Source organism: Salmo salar, chromosome ssa26 (genome assembly GCF_905237065.1).
Source record: "Salmo salar chromosome ssa26, Ssal_v3.1, whole genome shotgun sequence".
Lineage (NCBI taxonomy): Eukaryota > Metazoa > Chordata > Actinopteri > Salmoniformes > Salmonidae > Salmo > Salmo salar.
In genome coordinates this window covers 38,772,186-38,787,459 of record NC_059467.1, presented here as the reverse complement: position 1 = coordinate 38,787,459, position 15,274 = coordinate 38,772,186, and the positions used below count along the sequence as shown (strand labels likewise).

At 45.3% G+C, this 15,274-nt stretch overlaps 1 protein-coding gene across 1 annotated transcript in view; it reads right to left on the bottom strand.

Moving 5' to 3' along the window:
* Window positions 1-13,315, bottom strand: part of LOC106587796 (cleavage stimulation factor subunit 3) — a 52,002-nt gene extending 38,687 nt beyond the window's left edge. The window contains exons 1-10 of the mRNA XM_045708269.1: window positions 13,093-13,315; window positions 12,120-12,221; window positions 11,841-11,936; window positions 7,633-7,665; window positions 6,735-6,832; window positions 6,474-6,540; window positions 6,330-6,364; window positions 6,110-6,236; window positions 5,900-5,977; window positions 5,631-5,793 (exon numbers count right to left, since the gene is read on the bottom strand). Of these exons, the coding sequence (XP_045564225.1) occupies window positions 5,631-5,793; window positions 5,900-5,977; window positions 6,110-6,236; window positions 6,330-6,364; window positions 6,474-6,540; window positions 6,735-6,832; window positions 7,633-7,665; window positions 11,841-11,936; window positions 12,120-12,221; window positions 13,093-13,119 (826 nt within the window). The 5' untranslated portion in view covers window positions 13,120-13,315. The remainder of the gene's footprint in view (window positions 1-5,630; window positions 5,794-5,899; window positions 5,978-6,109; window positions 6,237-6,329; window positions 6,365-6,473; window positions 6,541-6,734; window positions 6,833-7,632; window positions 7,666-11,840; window positions 11,937-12,119; window positions 12,222-13,092) is intronic.
* Between the last annotated feature and the right edge of the window lie 1,959 nt (window positions 13,316-15,274).

The window sequence follows — 15,274 nt, the reverse complement described above, 5'->3', positions numbered from 1 at the left end:
GTTCCCCCCACCACCACTAGCTATATGAATCACTGCTCCCCCACCACCACTAGCTATATGAATCACTGTTCCCCCCCACCACCACTAGCTATATGAATCACTGTTCCCCCCACCACCACTAGCTATATGAATCACTGTTCCCCCACCACCACTAGCTATATGAATCACTGTTCCCCCACCACCACTAGCTATATGAATCACTGTTCCCCCCACCACCACTAGCTATATGAATCACTGTTCCCCCACCACCACCACCACTAGCTATATGAATCACTGTTCCCCCCACCACCACTAGCTATATGAATCACTGTTCCCCCCCACCACTAGCTATATGAATCACTGTTCCCCCCCACCACTAGCTATATGAATCACTGTTCCCCCCACCACTAGCTATATGAATCACTGTTCCCCCCACCACCACTAGCTATATGAATCACTGTTCCCCCCCACCACCACTAGCTATATGAATCACTGTTCCCCCCCCACCACCACTAGCTATATGAATCACTGTTCCCCCCCCACCACCACTAGCTATATGTATCACTGTTCCCCCCCCACCACCACTAGCTATATTTATCACTGTTCCCCCCCACCACCACTAGCTATATTTATCACTGTTTCCCCACCACCAGCACTAGCTATATGAATCACTGTTCCCCCCACCACCACCACCAGCTATATGAATCACTGTTCCCCCACCACCACCACCAGCTATATGAATCACTGTCCCCCCCACCACCACCACCAGCTATATGAATCACTGTTCCCCCACCACCACCACTAGCTATATGAATCACTGTTCCCCCACCACCACCACTAGCTATATGAATCACTGTTCCCCCCACCACCACCACCAGCTATATGAATCACTGTTCCCCCACCACCACCACAGGCTATATGAATCACTGTCCCCCCCCACCACCACCACCAGCTATATGAATCACTGTTCCCCCACCACCACCACTAGCTATATGAATCACTGTTCCCCCACCACCACCACTAGCTATATGAATCACTGTTCCCCCACCACCACCACCAGCTATATGAATCACTGTTCCCCCACCACCACCAGCTATATGAATCACTGTTCCCCCACCACCACTACCAGCTATATGAATCACTGTCCCCCCACCACCACCACTAGCTATAGGAATCACTGTTCCCCCCACCACCACTAGCTATATGAATCACTGTTCCCCCCACCACCACTAGCTATAGGAATCACTGTCCCCCCCACCACACACATACCACCACTAGCTATAGGAATCACTGTTCCCCCACCACCACCACCACCAGCTATATGAATCACTGTTCCCCCACCACCACTACCAGCTATATGAATCACTGTCCCCCCCACCACCACCACTAGCTATAGGAATCACTGTCCCCCCCACCACCACTAGCTATATGAATCACTGTTCCCCCCACCACCACTAGCTATAGGAATCACTGTCCCCCCCACCACACACATACCACCACTAGCTATAGGAATCACTGTTCCCCCACCACCACCACCACAAGCTATATGAATCACTGTTCCCCCACCACCACTACCAGCTATATGAATCACTGTCCCCCCACCACCACCACTAGCTACATGAATCACTGCTCCCCCACCACCACTAGCTATATGAATCACTGTTCCCCCCACCACCACTAGCTATATGAGTCACTGTTCCCCCCCCACCACCACTAGCTATATGAATCACTGTCCCCCCCCACCACCACTAGCTATATGAATCACTGTTCCCCCACCACCACCACCACTAGCTATATGAATCACTGTTCCCCCCACCACTCGCTATATGAATCACTGTTCCCCCCACCACTCGCTATATGAATCACTGTTCCCCCCACCACTAGCTATATGAATCACTGTTCCCCCCCCACCACTAGCTATATTAATCACTGTTCCCCCCCACCACTCGCTATATGAATCACTGTTCCCCCCCCACCACTAGCTATATTAATCACTGTTCCCCCCCACCACTAGCTATATTAATCACTGTTCCCCCCCACCACCACCACCACCACTAGCTATATGAATCACTGTTCCCCCCCCACCACCACTAGCTATATTTATCACTGTTTCCCCACCACCACTAGCTATATTTATCACTGTTTCCCCACCACCACCACTAGCTATATGAATCACTGTCCCCCCACCACCACCACTAGCTATAGGAATCACTGTCCCCCCCACCACCACTAGCTATATGAATCACTGTTCCCCCCCCACCACCACTAGCTATATGAATCACTGTCCCCCCACCACCACCACCAGCTATATGAATCACTGTCCCCCCCACCACCACCACCAGCTATATGAATCACTGTCCCCCCCACCACCACCACCAGCTATATGAATCACTGTCCCCCCACCACCACCAGCTATATGAATCACTGTCCCCCCACCACCACCACTAGCTATAGGAATCACTGTCCCCCCCACCACCACTAGCTATATGAATCACTGTCCCCCCCACCACCACTAGCTATAGGAATCACTGTCCCCCCCACCACACACATACCACCACTAGCTATAGGAATCACTGTCCCCCCACCACACACATACCACCACTAGCTATAGGAATCACTGTTCCCCACCACCACCACCACCAGCTATATGAATCACTGTCCCCCCACCACCACCACCAGCTATATGAATCACTGTTCCCCCACCACCACCACTAGCTATATGAATCACTGTTCCCCCCCACCACCACCACCAGCTATATGAATCACTGTTCCCCCACCACCACCACAGGCTATATGAATCACTGTCCCCCCACCACCACCACTAGCTATATGAATCACTGTTCCCCCACCACCACCACTAGCTATATGAATCACTGTTCCCCCACCACCACCACTAGCTATATGAATCACTGTTCCCCCACCACCACCAGCTATATGAATCACTGTTCCCCCACCACCACCAGCTATATGAATCACTGTTCCCCCACCACCACTACCAGCTATATGAATCACTGTCCCCCCCACCACCACTACCAGCTATATGAATCACTTTCCCCCCACCACCACCACTAGCTATAGGAATCACTGTCCCCCCACCACCACTAGCTATATGAATCACTGTTCCCCCCACCACCACTAGCTATAGGAATCACTGTCCCCCCACCACACACATACCACCACTAGCTATAGGAATCACTGTTCCCCACCACCACCACCACCAGCTATATGAATCACTGTTCCCCCACCACCACTACCAGCTATATGAATCACTGTCCCCCCACCACCACCACTAGCTATAGGAATCACTGTCCCCCCCACCACCACTAGCTATATGAATCACTGTTCCCCCCCACCACCACTAGCTATAGGAATCACTGTCCCCCCCACCACACACATACCACCACTAGCTATATGAATCACTGTCCCCCCCACCACACACATACCACCACAAGCTATATGAATCACTGTTCCCCCACCACCACTACCAGCTATATGAATCACTGTCCCCCCCACCACCACCACTAGCTACATGAATCACTGCTCCCCCCACCACCACTAGCTATATGAATCACTGTTCCCCCCCACCACCACTAGCTATATGAGTCACTGTTCCCCCCCCACCACCACTAGCTATATGAATCACTGTCCCCCCCCACCACCACTAGCTATATGAATCACTGTTCCCCCACCACCACCACCACTAGCTATATGAATCACTGTTCCCCCCCACCACTAGCTATATGAATCACTGTTCCCCCCCACCACTCGCTATATGAATCACTGTTCCCCCCCACCACTAGCTATATTAATCACTGTTCCCCCCCACCACCACCACTAGCTATATGAATCACTGTTCCCCCCCCACCACCACTAGCTATATGAATCACTGTTCCCCCCCCACCACCACTAGCTATATTTATCACTGTTTCCCCACCACCACTAGCTATATTTATCACTGTTTCCCCACCACCACCACTAGCTATATGAATCACTGTCCCCCCACCACCACCACTAGCTATAGGAATCACTGTCCCCCCCCACCACCACTAGCTATATGAATCACTGTTCCCCCCCACCACCACTAGCTATATGAATCACTGTCCCCCACCACCACCACTAGCTATAGGAATCACTGTTCCCCCACCACCACCAGCTATATGAATCACTGTCCCCCCACCACCACCACTAGCTATATGAATCACTGTCCCCCCACCACCACCAGCTATATGAATCACTGTCCCCCCACCACCACCACTAGCTATAGGAATCACTGTCCCCCCCCACCACCACTAGCTATATGAATCACTGTTCCCCCCCCACCACCACTAGCTATAGGAATCACTGTCCCCCCCACCACACACATACCACCACTAGCTATAGGAATCACTGTCCCCCCACCACACACATACCACCACTAGCTATAGGAATCACTGTTCCCCCACCACCACCACTAGCTATATGAATCACTGTTCCCCCACCACCACCACCACTAGCTATATGAATCACTGTCCCCCCACCACCACCACTAGCTATATGATTCACTGTTCCCCCACCACCACCACCAGCTATATGATTCACTGTTCCCCCACCACCACCACCAGCTATATGAATCACTGTTCCCCCACCACCACTAGCTATATGAATCACTGTCCCCCCACCACCACCAGCTATATGAATCACTGTTCCCCCCACCACTAGCTATATGAATCACTGTTCCCCCCCCACCACCACTAGCTATATGAATCACTGTCCCCCCACCACCACCACCAGCTATATGAATCACTGTCCCCCCACCACCACCACCAGCTATATGAATCACTGTCCCCCCACCACCACCAGCTATATGAATCACTGTCCCCCCACCACCACCAGCTATATGAATCACTGCTCCCCCCACCACCACTAGCTATATGAATCACTGTTCCCCCCCCACCACCACTAGCTATATGAATCACTGTTCCCCCCCACCACCACTAGCTATATGAATCACTGTTCCCCACCACCACCACTAGCTATATGAATCACTGTTCCCCCCCACCACCACTAGCTATATGAATCACTGTTCCCCCCCCACCACCACTAGCTATATGAATCACTGTTCCCCCCCACCACCACTAGCTATATTTATCACTGTCCCCCCCACCACCACCACCAGCTATATGAATCACTGTTCCCCCACCACCACCACTAGCTATATGAATCACTGTTCCCCAACCACCACCACTAGCTATATGAATCACTGTTCACCCCCACCACCACCACCAGCTATATGAATCACTGTTCCCCCCACCACCACCACCAGCTATATGAATCACTGTCCCCCCCACCACCACCTATATGAATCACTGTTCCCCCACCACCACCACTAGCTATATGAATCACTGTTCCCCCCCACCACCACCACTAGCTATATGAATCACTGTTCCCCCACCACCACCACCACCACCAGCTATATGAATCACTGTTCCCCCACCACCACCAGCTATATGAATCACTGTTCCCCCACCACCACTACCAGCTATATGAATCACTGTTCCCCCACCACCACTACCAGCTATATGAATCACTGTCCCCCCCACCACCACCACCAGCTATATGAATCACTGTCCCCCCCACCACTAGCTTTATGAATCACGGTTCCCCCAAAACACCTCTCTTAGTGATGAGTGTCTGGTCCTCTGTGCGGAGCGGGTTGCTCTTCTCCCATTGGATGTACTTCTTCCACATCTCCACCTGCACTGCCTCCTGGGGGGAGTTCTGGGGGGGCACCGAGGGGGCGTTCCTATCCAGACCCTTCATCACAGTCTCATATTCCTGAAGAGACGGTTTTACATCAGCTCACAATCATTAAATCATTTACCAGACAGTATGAATCCGTTTACCTCATCATAGTGTGTTTGTGTGTGAGTGAGTACCTTACCTTGGCCACTCTCCTAGCGTTCATGTAATCTCTGCTGCGGTCCTCAATCATCTTCTTGGCCAGATGTACGTTGATGCCCTGTTTGTACAACACCAGGCTACTTAGCACCACTGACAGAGGAGATCAATGGCACACGAAAGCAATGTTCTGCTACCCCTCATGTGGTTCCTTATTCAGCCCTCCATAGGGGTCATAGGTCATTGGTCTTACCTCCTCATACTTGCTGTAGTCTCTCCAGAGCTGCTCGATGTTGATCATGGGGTTCACACAGCCCCTCTGGTAGACCCTGCGCACCGCCGTGATTCGCTGGTTTTCAGCGTACGAACCAACCGCCTCCCTGGAAGGACACAAGACTAGGGAATTAGGGACTTGAAGTACCTTTTAATGGACGAAAACAACAACAAAGTATTGTGTTAAGAGCAGTACTTACACTCCTTTGAGGAAGTTGATGTAGTCCACCCATATCTGAGGGGAGAGCAGAAGAATTAGAGATCGTGGCTTGGAAACCCATTTCAGATTGCATATTTTTAACAAACTTGTTTTAACATTTAATTGCCAATATGCTTTGATTTACCTGGTAGGACATGATCTCCATGCCGATTTTATCCAGCGCAAAGTCATACGCCTGCGCCATCTTCTCTCTGGTGATGGTCAAGTAGGGCTGGGTTAGGACTTGTGTTAGATCACAATATCAAGACATGCACTGGGAACATTTGTCAAAATAGGGTGTTGTGTTATCACTGTGAAATGCATTGCTGAATGGTTAAGATTGTGTGTGAGCACATGAAGAGCCCGTCCCCCTCCAATTCCTTTCCTGGGTAACAGGTGAACCTACTTGTAGCTGGGTAGCTTTCCTTTGGTCTCTCGGACGTAGGAAAGGTAGCATTTCCACAGGTCGATGTGCAGCACTTTCATCAGACATCTCTGAAACAACTACAGTAGGAGGGAAGGGCCTTTTTTCAGTTTCACGTATTCAAAAACATAACGGTCTACTGAAAATTAACACTTCAGACAACAGTGTGCACTCAATCATTCCCCACTGTCATACTGAGAAATAGATACGCTGGGTGATTTGTAGTGTGTGTTTCCGTGTATAAAATGGGAAGTAGGGGATTCCCTCTAGGGAGGGCTGCCTAATAGAAAGTGACCTAATGCCTACCCCAGCAGGAGAACCAGTGGAACAGAGCTCACTGACAGACAGCAGCCACACTGTACCACAGCTGGAGATAAACAGCAGCGTACACAAGGGCTTTGCAACGCGCTGCTGCTATAAAAGACTGAACCCTCCTTGGTGAAAATGAGAGAACTGCTTTTCCTTTCAGTTTCAGGGGATGGTTAACAGACAGTACCAACATAGTAAAAACATCTGCACCAGACAGAAAAGTCTGAGCTGATAAGTGTTTAGTGTTGCCTGTGGGTTATCAATACATGTTCTGTGACTTAAACAAGTGGCAATAAACAATGATTTTCCACTCTTGTGAATTGTAGATTTACTGTTGTACTGCAGTAAAGCATGCGGCTACATTTTATGGGTTTGGCTTGATCCTTGATATATTACAGTGGTGACTTAAATGGCTTCTTCAGTTGTTAAGGGCAACACTGGATGAGTCAGAACCATGTTGGTTTCCATTAAGTGACAGGGAGGTGGAACCTCCCTTAGAATCAACCAACCATGGCAGTCTCAGTCCCCTGTAAGGCCAATGGGAGGGGACTTTGGTATGATTGGCACTCACCTTTTCTACCTTGTCATAGTTTTTTGCCTTGATCTGTGGACAGAGTGTAAACGAAGTGTTAATTCAACAGGCAGGTGTTTCCATTGTATATATGGACAAACAGGCATGCATGCAAACTCCCTCTGACACACACACACACACACACACAATCCCTTTCAGATCAACAAAATGAATTTCACACAAGAAAGACCATTTCAAGATATATTTTGTAAGATATGGGGTTTATTCTCATTGTACATCATGGACCATACACGAGTCACATGATCAAGCAGTTGTAAAAAAATGGGTTTTGATGTCTAGACATTGTTCCATGGGGTAAAGATAAAGATAGTAGCTGTAAATGAATTAAATAACACATTTTCCCATCTGTGAATACCCACCCTTCCCAATAAACTGTAGCCTTAGAAAAATAAGCCCAATACAACTAGAAAAAGGACATTTTCATCAGCATATAAAAAGCAGCTAAGCATAATGAGAAACATCAATCTTTACTGGAGCTACCGGTTGGCCTGGCCCTGACAAAAGGCCTGTGTGGCAGGCACAGGACTCCCAAAGCAGCAGCCTAGCTGCATGTCCTGTACTGTAGGCCTTTTGTTGTTGCAATTGCAAGGCTAGTAGCTCCTAAAAATTTGACGACAAAACACACAGTAACAAGAAACATTCAGGTGTTTGAATGGGAGAATACATTTGAACTTGGAATAAATCCTGCCTCGATAATCCTCCATCTGCTTCTTTCCCTCATTGATTCTAAGAGCAATACAGCGGAATGTCACCAATTCCACAGGTTGGCTTTCATCTTATTGTTGTGCAAGCCACTTAACACAATCACTGATTAGAGGGGCTATCAAATAATGTGTCAACATTAAACATTGCCTAGGCCTCGGAGAGTATAGCTTGAATATAAGTACTTTTTCAGGAATAACAATACTCAGCACAAGAAAATAACTCATTCAATATGTATACATCTAGAGGTGGGAAGTATCATTGCAAGATTACAATGAATCATTTCACATTTGTTCAACAAGTCAGATCCTAAAGAGAACTAGGCCTATGTCAAATGTAGCCTATGGAATTGTAGTGTTAGACATGAAAAAGAACACTAGTTTTACACAGACAACATGAAACAAGATTGGTAATAAACAATGATTTATTGAAGTAAATCACTAGATAAATCAACTTAAAAATAATACACATTAGAGGTAACCCCAGCCTTGACAGCTGCAGGCATAGACAAGTACATCCCGTGACATGAGTGACATAGCTTTAGGTAGGCTACATAGATAAAATCTCACCTCGAGGGCAGACACGCACACCCACACAATCTGTAGCCAGCATACATTGTATGAATCTACAGCAGCCCATGGCTTTAGCACTCAATACCAATAGTTTCAGCCTCTCACTCAGTTGTTATCCCAGCTACAACATGAGAACCAGACTCTGAAGACACTAGAAGACAGACAAAGTCCACTAAAAGCACATTGTTACATTTCGGTGTAGGCAAACCAGTCGAGTGGGGAATTAAATATTAATCAATCCATCCAATTGTCTGAAATTGTTTAAATCTCAACCAAATAAAACACATTATATTAGTAATATGGGCTTTTATCAGGAAGTCACAACAATCCAGGCTACTTGAAAGACCCAGGCTTAAAAACCCAAGAGCAAGCCCATCAACACAGAAATACTTCCTTAGGCAAATGTTCAACATATCCAGAAAAATAGCTTCCACAACATTCAAAACTATTCCAGTTCTTCAACTACCATCAGTTCTCTATCAAATAAGCATTCACATTACAAGCACATCACTAGACCTACGACCTAACTCGCACTCGGCAGCCAACCAAAAAAAACATCAACTCGGAAGGTAACAGGCACAATTTATTTGTGGCATAATCAAGAGCACCAGGCCTAATGCATTCTTTAAAATGGGATTAGGTATGGGAATGGTTATGGGGAAAGGAGGTGGTTGTGAACTGGACTGCAGTAACCATCAACACCATAAAGAAAAAGATGCAATAAGTCACAGTACAGAATTCTGGTCATTTGTTTTATTAAACAGTATGCAATTTAAAATCACTTTCTCAACAAACCGCAGGGTACAGTCAAATTGAGTACAACGCAACTTATGCATTTCCTTATGCTTGTGCATGCACAGATCAACCACTTGAGTTCACCAAGGTGACAGAAACTGTATTCAAACCAAGACAAAAACCACAAAGCAAGTGCAAAATGTGCCACAAAAGGTCAAATCTGACCCAGAACCAAGACAATGGTCCCCTAAGCTGCACCTGAACATAGTAGTCCTGCGATGTGTGAATTTACAAGTAAAACACCTGATTTCCCAATACTGGATTGTTCCTGTATAACTCTTTCACAAGCACACGTTATTTTCTTAAACGGTTAGTGAACGTATGATTCATTTTCTACACATTAGATCCAAACTAGAATGTTGATGTTACAGCAGTAAAGAAAAAGGTTACAACTACCATGTTATTTGACAGGTTGCGGTTAAGCTCAAAACAACCAAAGCTTAACAAAATGTATTTATTTCCAGGTTGCTCATGATGTTGAGGCAAATGAAACGGGGATAAAAAGACTACGGCGAGCTGGATTTGACTGCAGTCTAGATATAAATCAAAGGCTACCCAAACTGGAAGGGGAAAAAAACAATTGAATAGTTTTAATGCAAATGACCAACTTTTAACTATGGTACATATCTATAAACAAATTAACTCAACGGGTGGTTCAACTTTTACAGAATGACCTACAGGCTGTGCTAAACGCTGTTGAATGAGGCCATTCTAAGGTAGCAGTGTAAAGAATGGGAGAGCTTCTAGACTAAAAAACAATGTGCCCAACTCCTCACGGATGGGCACAGTGCAAATACTCCAGGGTCAAGTCTGATTGTATTCCAGTCACAATACACCAACAAATAAGGTGACGTCTGAACATTAGAGACTATTAGCCGATCTGGTATCAATCAACCCTCAGACAAGGGGTGTCCAATCCCAGTCTTGTAGGGCAGCAGTATGTGCAGGCTTTTCCCCTCTAGTCCAGAAACACAATTAACAGGGGGAAAAAACCCTTTACCCAGATTCAACATGGAATCAGGTGTATTTGCACTGGGCTGGAACAAAAGCCTACATACTGCCAGACCTAGATGGGACACCATGTACAAGTCAATTCCTGTAGATGTGAAAGGAAGCTGTGGGTGTAAGAAGGGGGCTCCGTGAAGCATTACCTGTTCACATACTCCCACTCAATCCCTTCAATCCTACAGGAAGTGAGACATGGGCTTGATTTTAAACTGGGCACATGAGTTGGTCTCCTCCCCAGACTTCTGTTCACCTGCTGTAGACAGCCCAGAGCCCAGATGACTAGCTCGGATCAGAGCTGCGTGTAGTGGGCATCAATTAACGAGGCTAGGTCAGTCATGCTTTTAACTCACACATACTTACCCTTTATCCCCCTAAATAAGTGGATTACAAGCATCCATTTGTATGTCTAAAACTAATGGCATACTAATGAAATGATGGAGCTTATGTAGGGATGGGGTTTAAGGCTCATCTAAGATGTAGGCAATATGGCGTGATAAGGGTGGGGGGCAGGAATGGGAGCAGGTACCATCCACAAAAACCCAATAGATTTTGTAATTTGGGTGAACTATCCTTTTAAAAAGACATATTGGAGTAATGTGGATTCTTTGCTGGGTCAAAACCAGGGATCTACAATACTACAGCTTTCGTAGTAAACATAGGTCGCTTGTTGGGTGGTAGGGTAGCATAACTCCTGCTGGAAAAAATGTTAAGTTGGACACAACATTCACTCATACGGTTTATGATCAAAAACAAAAATGACCTCAAAGAAATGACACAGGAGGCAATAAATAGACACGACAAGTGAATAAAAGGCTAAAGCACTCCAATACCATTAAAAAGTTTTAATGCTGTTGCAGATCAAACATGCAACAAATGCACTTAACCCCATTTAAAGACGTAGAAAATAGTTTTTTTGCCCTACTGAGGAACATACAGTCTGCGTCCTGAAAAATAAATGGTTAAGATATTAACCTAAACCCCTCGTACTTTTTTTAAATACCATTGAGATGAAGAGGACCTATTTGTTGTGTGAAAGTCAGATTGTTGATCCTGTTAGGATATGCACGCTCATGCACACATGTAGTTGTGAGAAATTGATAAAATATTAACCTCCGCTTCAATGAATAGTTTCCAGAATCTGCCCGAGCTTGGGAACTGGGCCACAAGTCGTTCATACGTCTTCCTTGCTTTGTCTATTGGTTGGTTCTAAAAGGGCAGAATGCATTTACATGTACACTTGTTGACAAACAAGTTGAAACAGTCCTATATGACACATTTGTAATTGTTCTGTTAGAGCCCCACCCACCACCCTCTTGATCCCCACCCTCTCCCTCCCTTGACCCAATCGATTACCCCAGGTAAGAGGAATGCAACCCTGAGTCACTAAACCTGTGCTTCTCGAATCAGAATGCTCCATGCGTCAAGGTCATATGGGTTTTCTTCCAACTTCTTCTCTGCTTTCTTAACCTTCTCTGGGATATACTCGGCTGCCTGCAAGACATAAAAATATGATTGGGGTTACAGACATGCATACACTGCAACAAGAGGTGGCTTGGGAAAACAAATCAATCAGGGTGTCAATATTATAGACAATTTTAAGAGTACATTTTAGAAGATCTCGTTTATAATAGACCTACTACACTTATTTCCAGTTTGGACTACTTTATTTAGCCACATAAGAAACCGAGTAGGACAAAGGCAGACACGATGCAATGCTTGCTTGCTTACATGGTTAACTAGTTGACTACCAAGGTAGTTCGCTAATCATGTAAACATGTTACACAATTGCACAACTTCTAACACAGATAGCGTATAGAGTAAACGGTGCGCTCAACTGTTTAAATGCAATACAATGTGCACGCATTGCTGCATACACTTTGGCTAGTTACCTAGTTAGCGTAACAAAAAGCGCGGCCCAAATGCAACAGTAATGTTACCTAGGTTGCTAACTTCAGGTAGCACGCGAAATTAACTAGTGTTTATTCTCAGCAACTAGTGTTGTTAGCATGACGTTCAGACCATATTAGGTCGTGTTATCTGTACAAACTAGTTGACATTAGTTGGTCGACTGACATTCATTTCTGACAAATCATTGGCAGGTTACCTAGTTAGTACATAATTAGCTTAGCCGCAGATCTCTCAAAAAGGCAACGTAATTAAGTAGTTAACTATTTTCCCTAAAATATTGTCAATAATGTGTGGTAGCTATGTAGAAAGCGCATCAAATCCATATATTCTATTTTAAACGGTATCTAGAGTGTAGGCCTAGCTAGCTAACGTCAGTGAACCACCATGCAACACGAGTGAAATTGTAACGTAGCTAACTAGCAACCGTTCGCTACAAACAACTGAAATGCTCTACCTGGTCGGCGGTTGCTTCCGTGGACATTACTGGTTACGTTTAGTGTACCTATATTACAAATGTCAACAGTATTTAAACATAGAAATATTCAATTAAAAACAGCTATATCGCATGACTGCACGACAACTCCAGTAGCTATGAACACAGTCTGCTCACTGCTGTGACTGGCCGTTTTCTCAAAATGGCGTGGTTGAATGCTCACTTCCTTATGTTCTGGAGGATGTAACCTCTACAGACAAAAAAAATCACATTTGAGGTTGCTCTGTACAGCATTTGAATGTTTTATATATATGTATGGATGAGACCAATATGTAGAGTACAAAAAAGCAATTGAATTAACACCTTTTAATCACTAATGTAATATCTTTCATAGGATATCTGGGTCATTGAATTAACACATTTGAATCACGAATGTGATTAATCTCTTTGATAGCTATGACAAAAACAGTACAGTATGAAGATAGGCAAAAACTGCTTCTCCAATAGAAATCCCCGATCACATTTGTCATGTCATGGCGACGATGACTAGCAAAGACGTCAAATCAAAGGCATTCCTTCGATATAAAGTTGTTTTTCGACGAAAATTAAAACGTGTCAGTTTGTCACTTTAACGAGTTGAGTAATAACATGTTCAACCACTCAAAACATTGGTTCGATTCTTGATTGTACCTTTAGATTTTGAGAAAATGAACAACTAAGGAATCATTTTTCACTTTTCTCATTGACTTCTCAAACTCCAGCCTGGTCTGTTTGGTCTGTTTTGCAAGCGTTCCCGGAAGTCTCGCGATGCGCCTCTAGGTTTAGAAACTCCGTGGCTATGACGTCTGGGTCCGAAAATTGTCTGCAGAGCTAGTTGTTGTAATGTATTTATAATATAAAATAAACATGAGCTGATGCACACCCAGAATAATAGTTTGTGTGGAGGTGCTGACTAACGGCGAATAAACTATGAACTATCAAAATAAAGAAAGTCGCACATTCCATGTATAATATCCCAGCAATTTAATGGGTATTTCAGGCACAGTGATGCCGAAACGTTGGTAAATACCCATTAAATTGCTGGGAGATTATACATGGAGTGTGCGACTTTCTTTATTTTGATAGTTTATAGTTTATTTGCCGTTAGTCAGCACCTCCACACAAACTATTATTCTGGGTGTGCGTCAGCTCATGTTTTTTTTATGTAATATATTTTTAAGACAGCAGAGGGGGACAGAATGCAAATCAACACTATGACTAAATAAACAGACCCTATCAACCGAGCCCAGAGCTCATCATCATCCGTACACGTTCTGCTGTAATAGTAATAAAAAAACATTAGCTGCTGTAATTTGCACTCACTGCAGGCATTGCAATGCTCACTTTAGGAATGGTTAACGAGAGCAGGTCCATAGGGTGACTACAGGGTGTGAGACGACTGACTCCTTCACGTTTAACAGCCATGTCAACTGCAAGATAGTATATGGGAAGGATACCCTTTTTTTAGGCCTATACACACCATAGACCTACACCAAACAGCTGGTCAGGCCATTATGGTACAGACTTCCCACTCAATCCAGGTCTCTGCAGATTAACCTTTTCTTTAAAATGAACATTTATTTGCCTTTGATATTTTATGTTGGCAAGGTTGGGGAGTGACTGATTACATAATCAGTTACATTTAAACCTATTACAGAAAACTGTAACTAATCAGTTTTCTTACCAGCAAACATATTGTAATCAGATTACAGATACTTTTGAAAAACTAGATGATTACTTATTGGATTCATTTCAAATTCAGAAAGGAATGTAGGCTATATAATGAATTGAATTGAGTGCTATTTATTGGCCCCTAGGTTTGTTAGTGTGGTGCTACAGTGACAAAATATGTCAGAATTCTCTGCAAAGACTGGGGAGCTAAAGCCGCTGAACAGACAGATGCAAGGGCTTACAGGGCAGCGAGAGGGGAACCCTATAACCCTCCTCACACCTGTTGCCTTTACCAGCTGAGGCCACTGGCTGAGCCAAGCCAGGCCTAGAGTTTGGTTTGTCCCCAACGGTGGGGCTGGAGGCAGGGACAGGAGCTGTCACTGCCAGAGATGGGGGCTGGGATTGACAGTTGCCTCTTGTTGGATTTGGTTGCAGTTGAACCCCAATTGGCCACCTCAGACAGTGAGGACTCTCTTTGTCAGGCTGGTGCCTC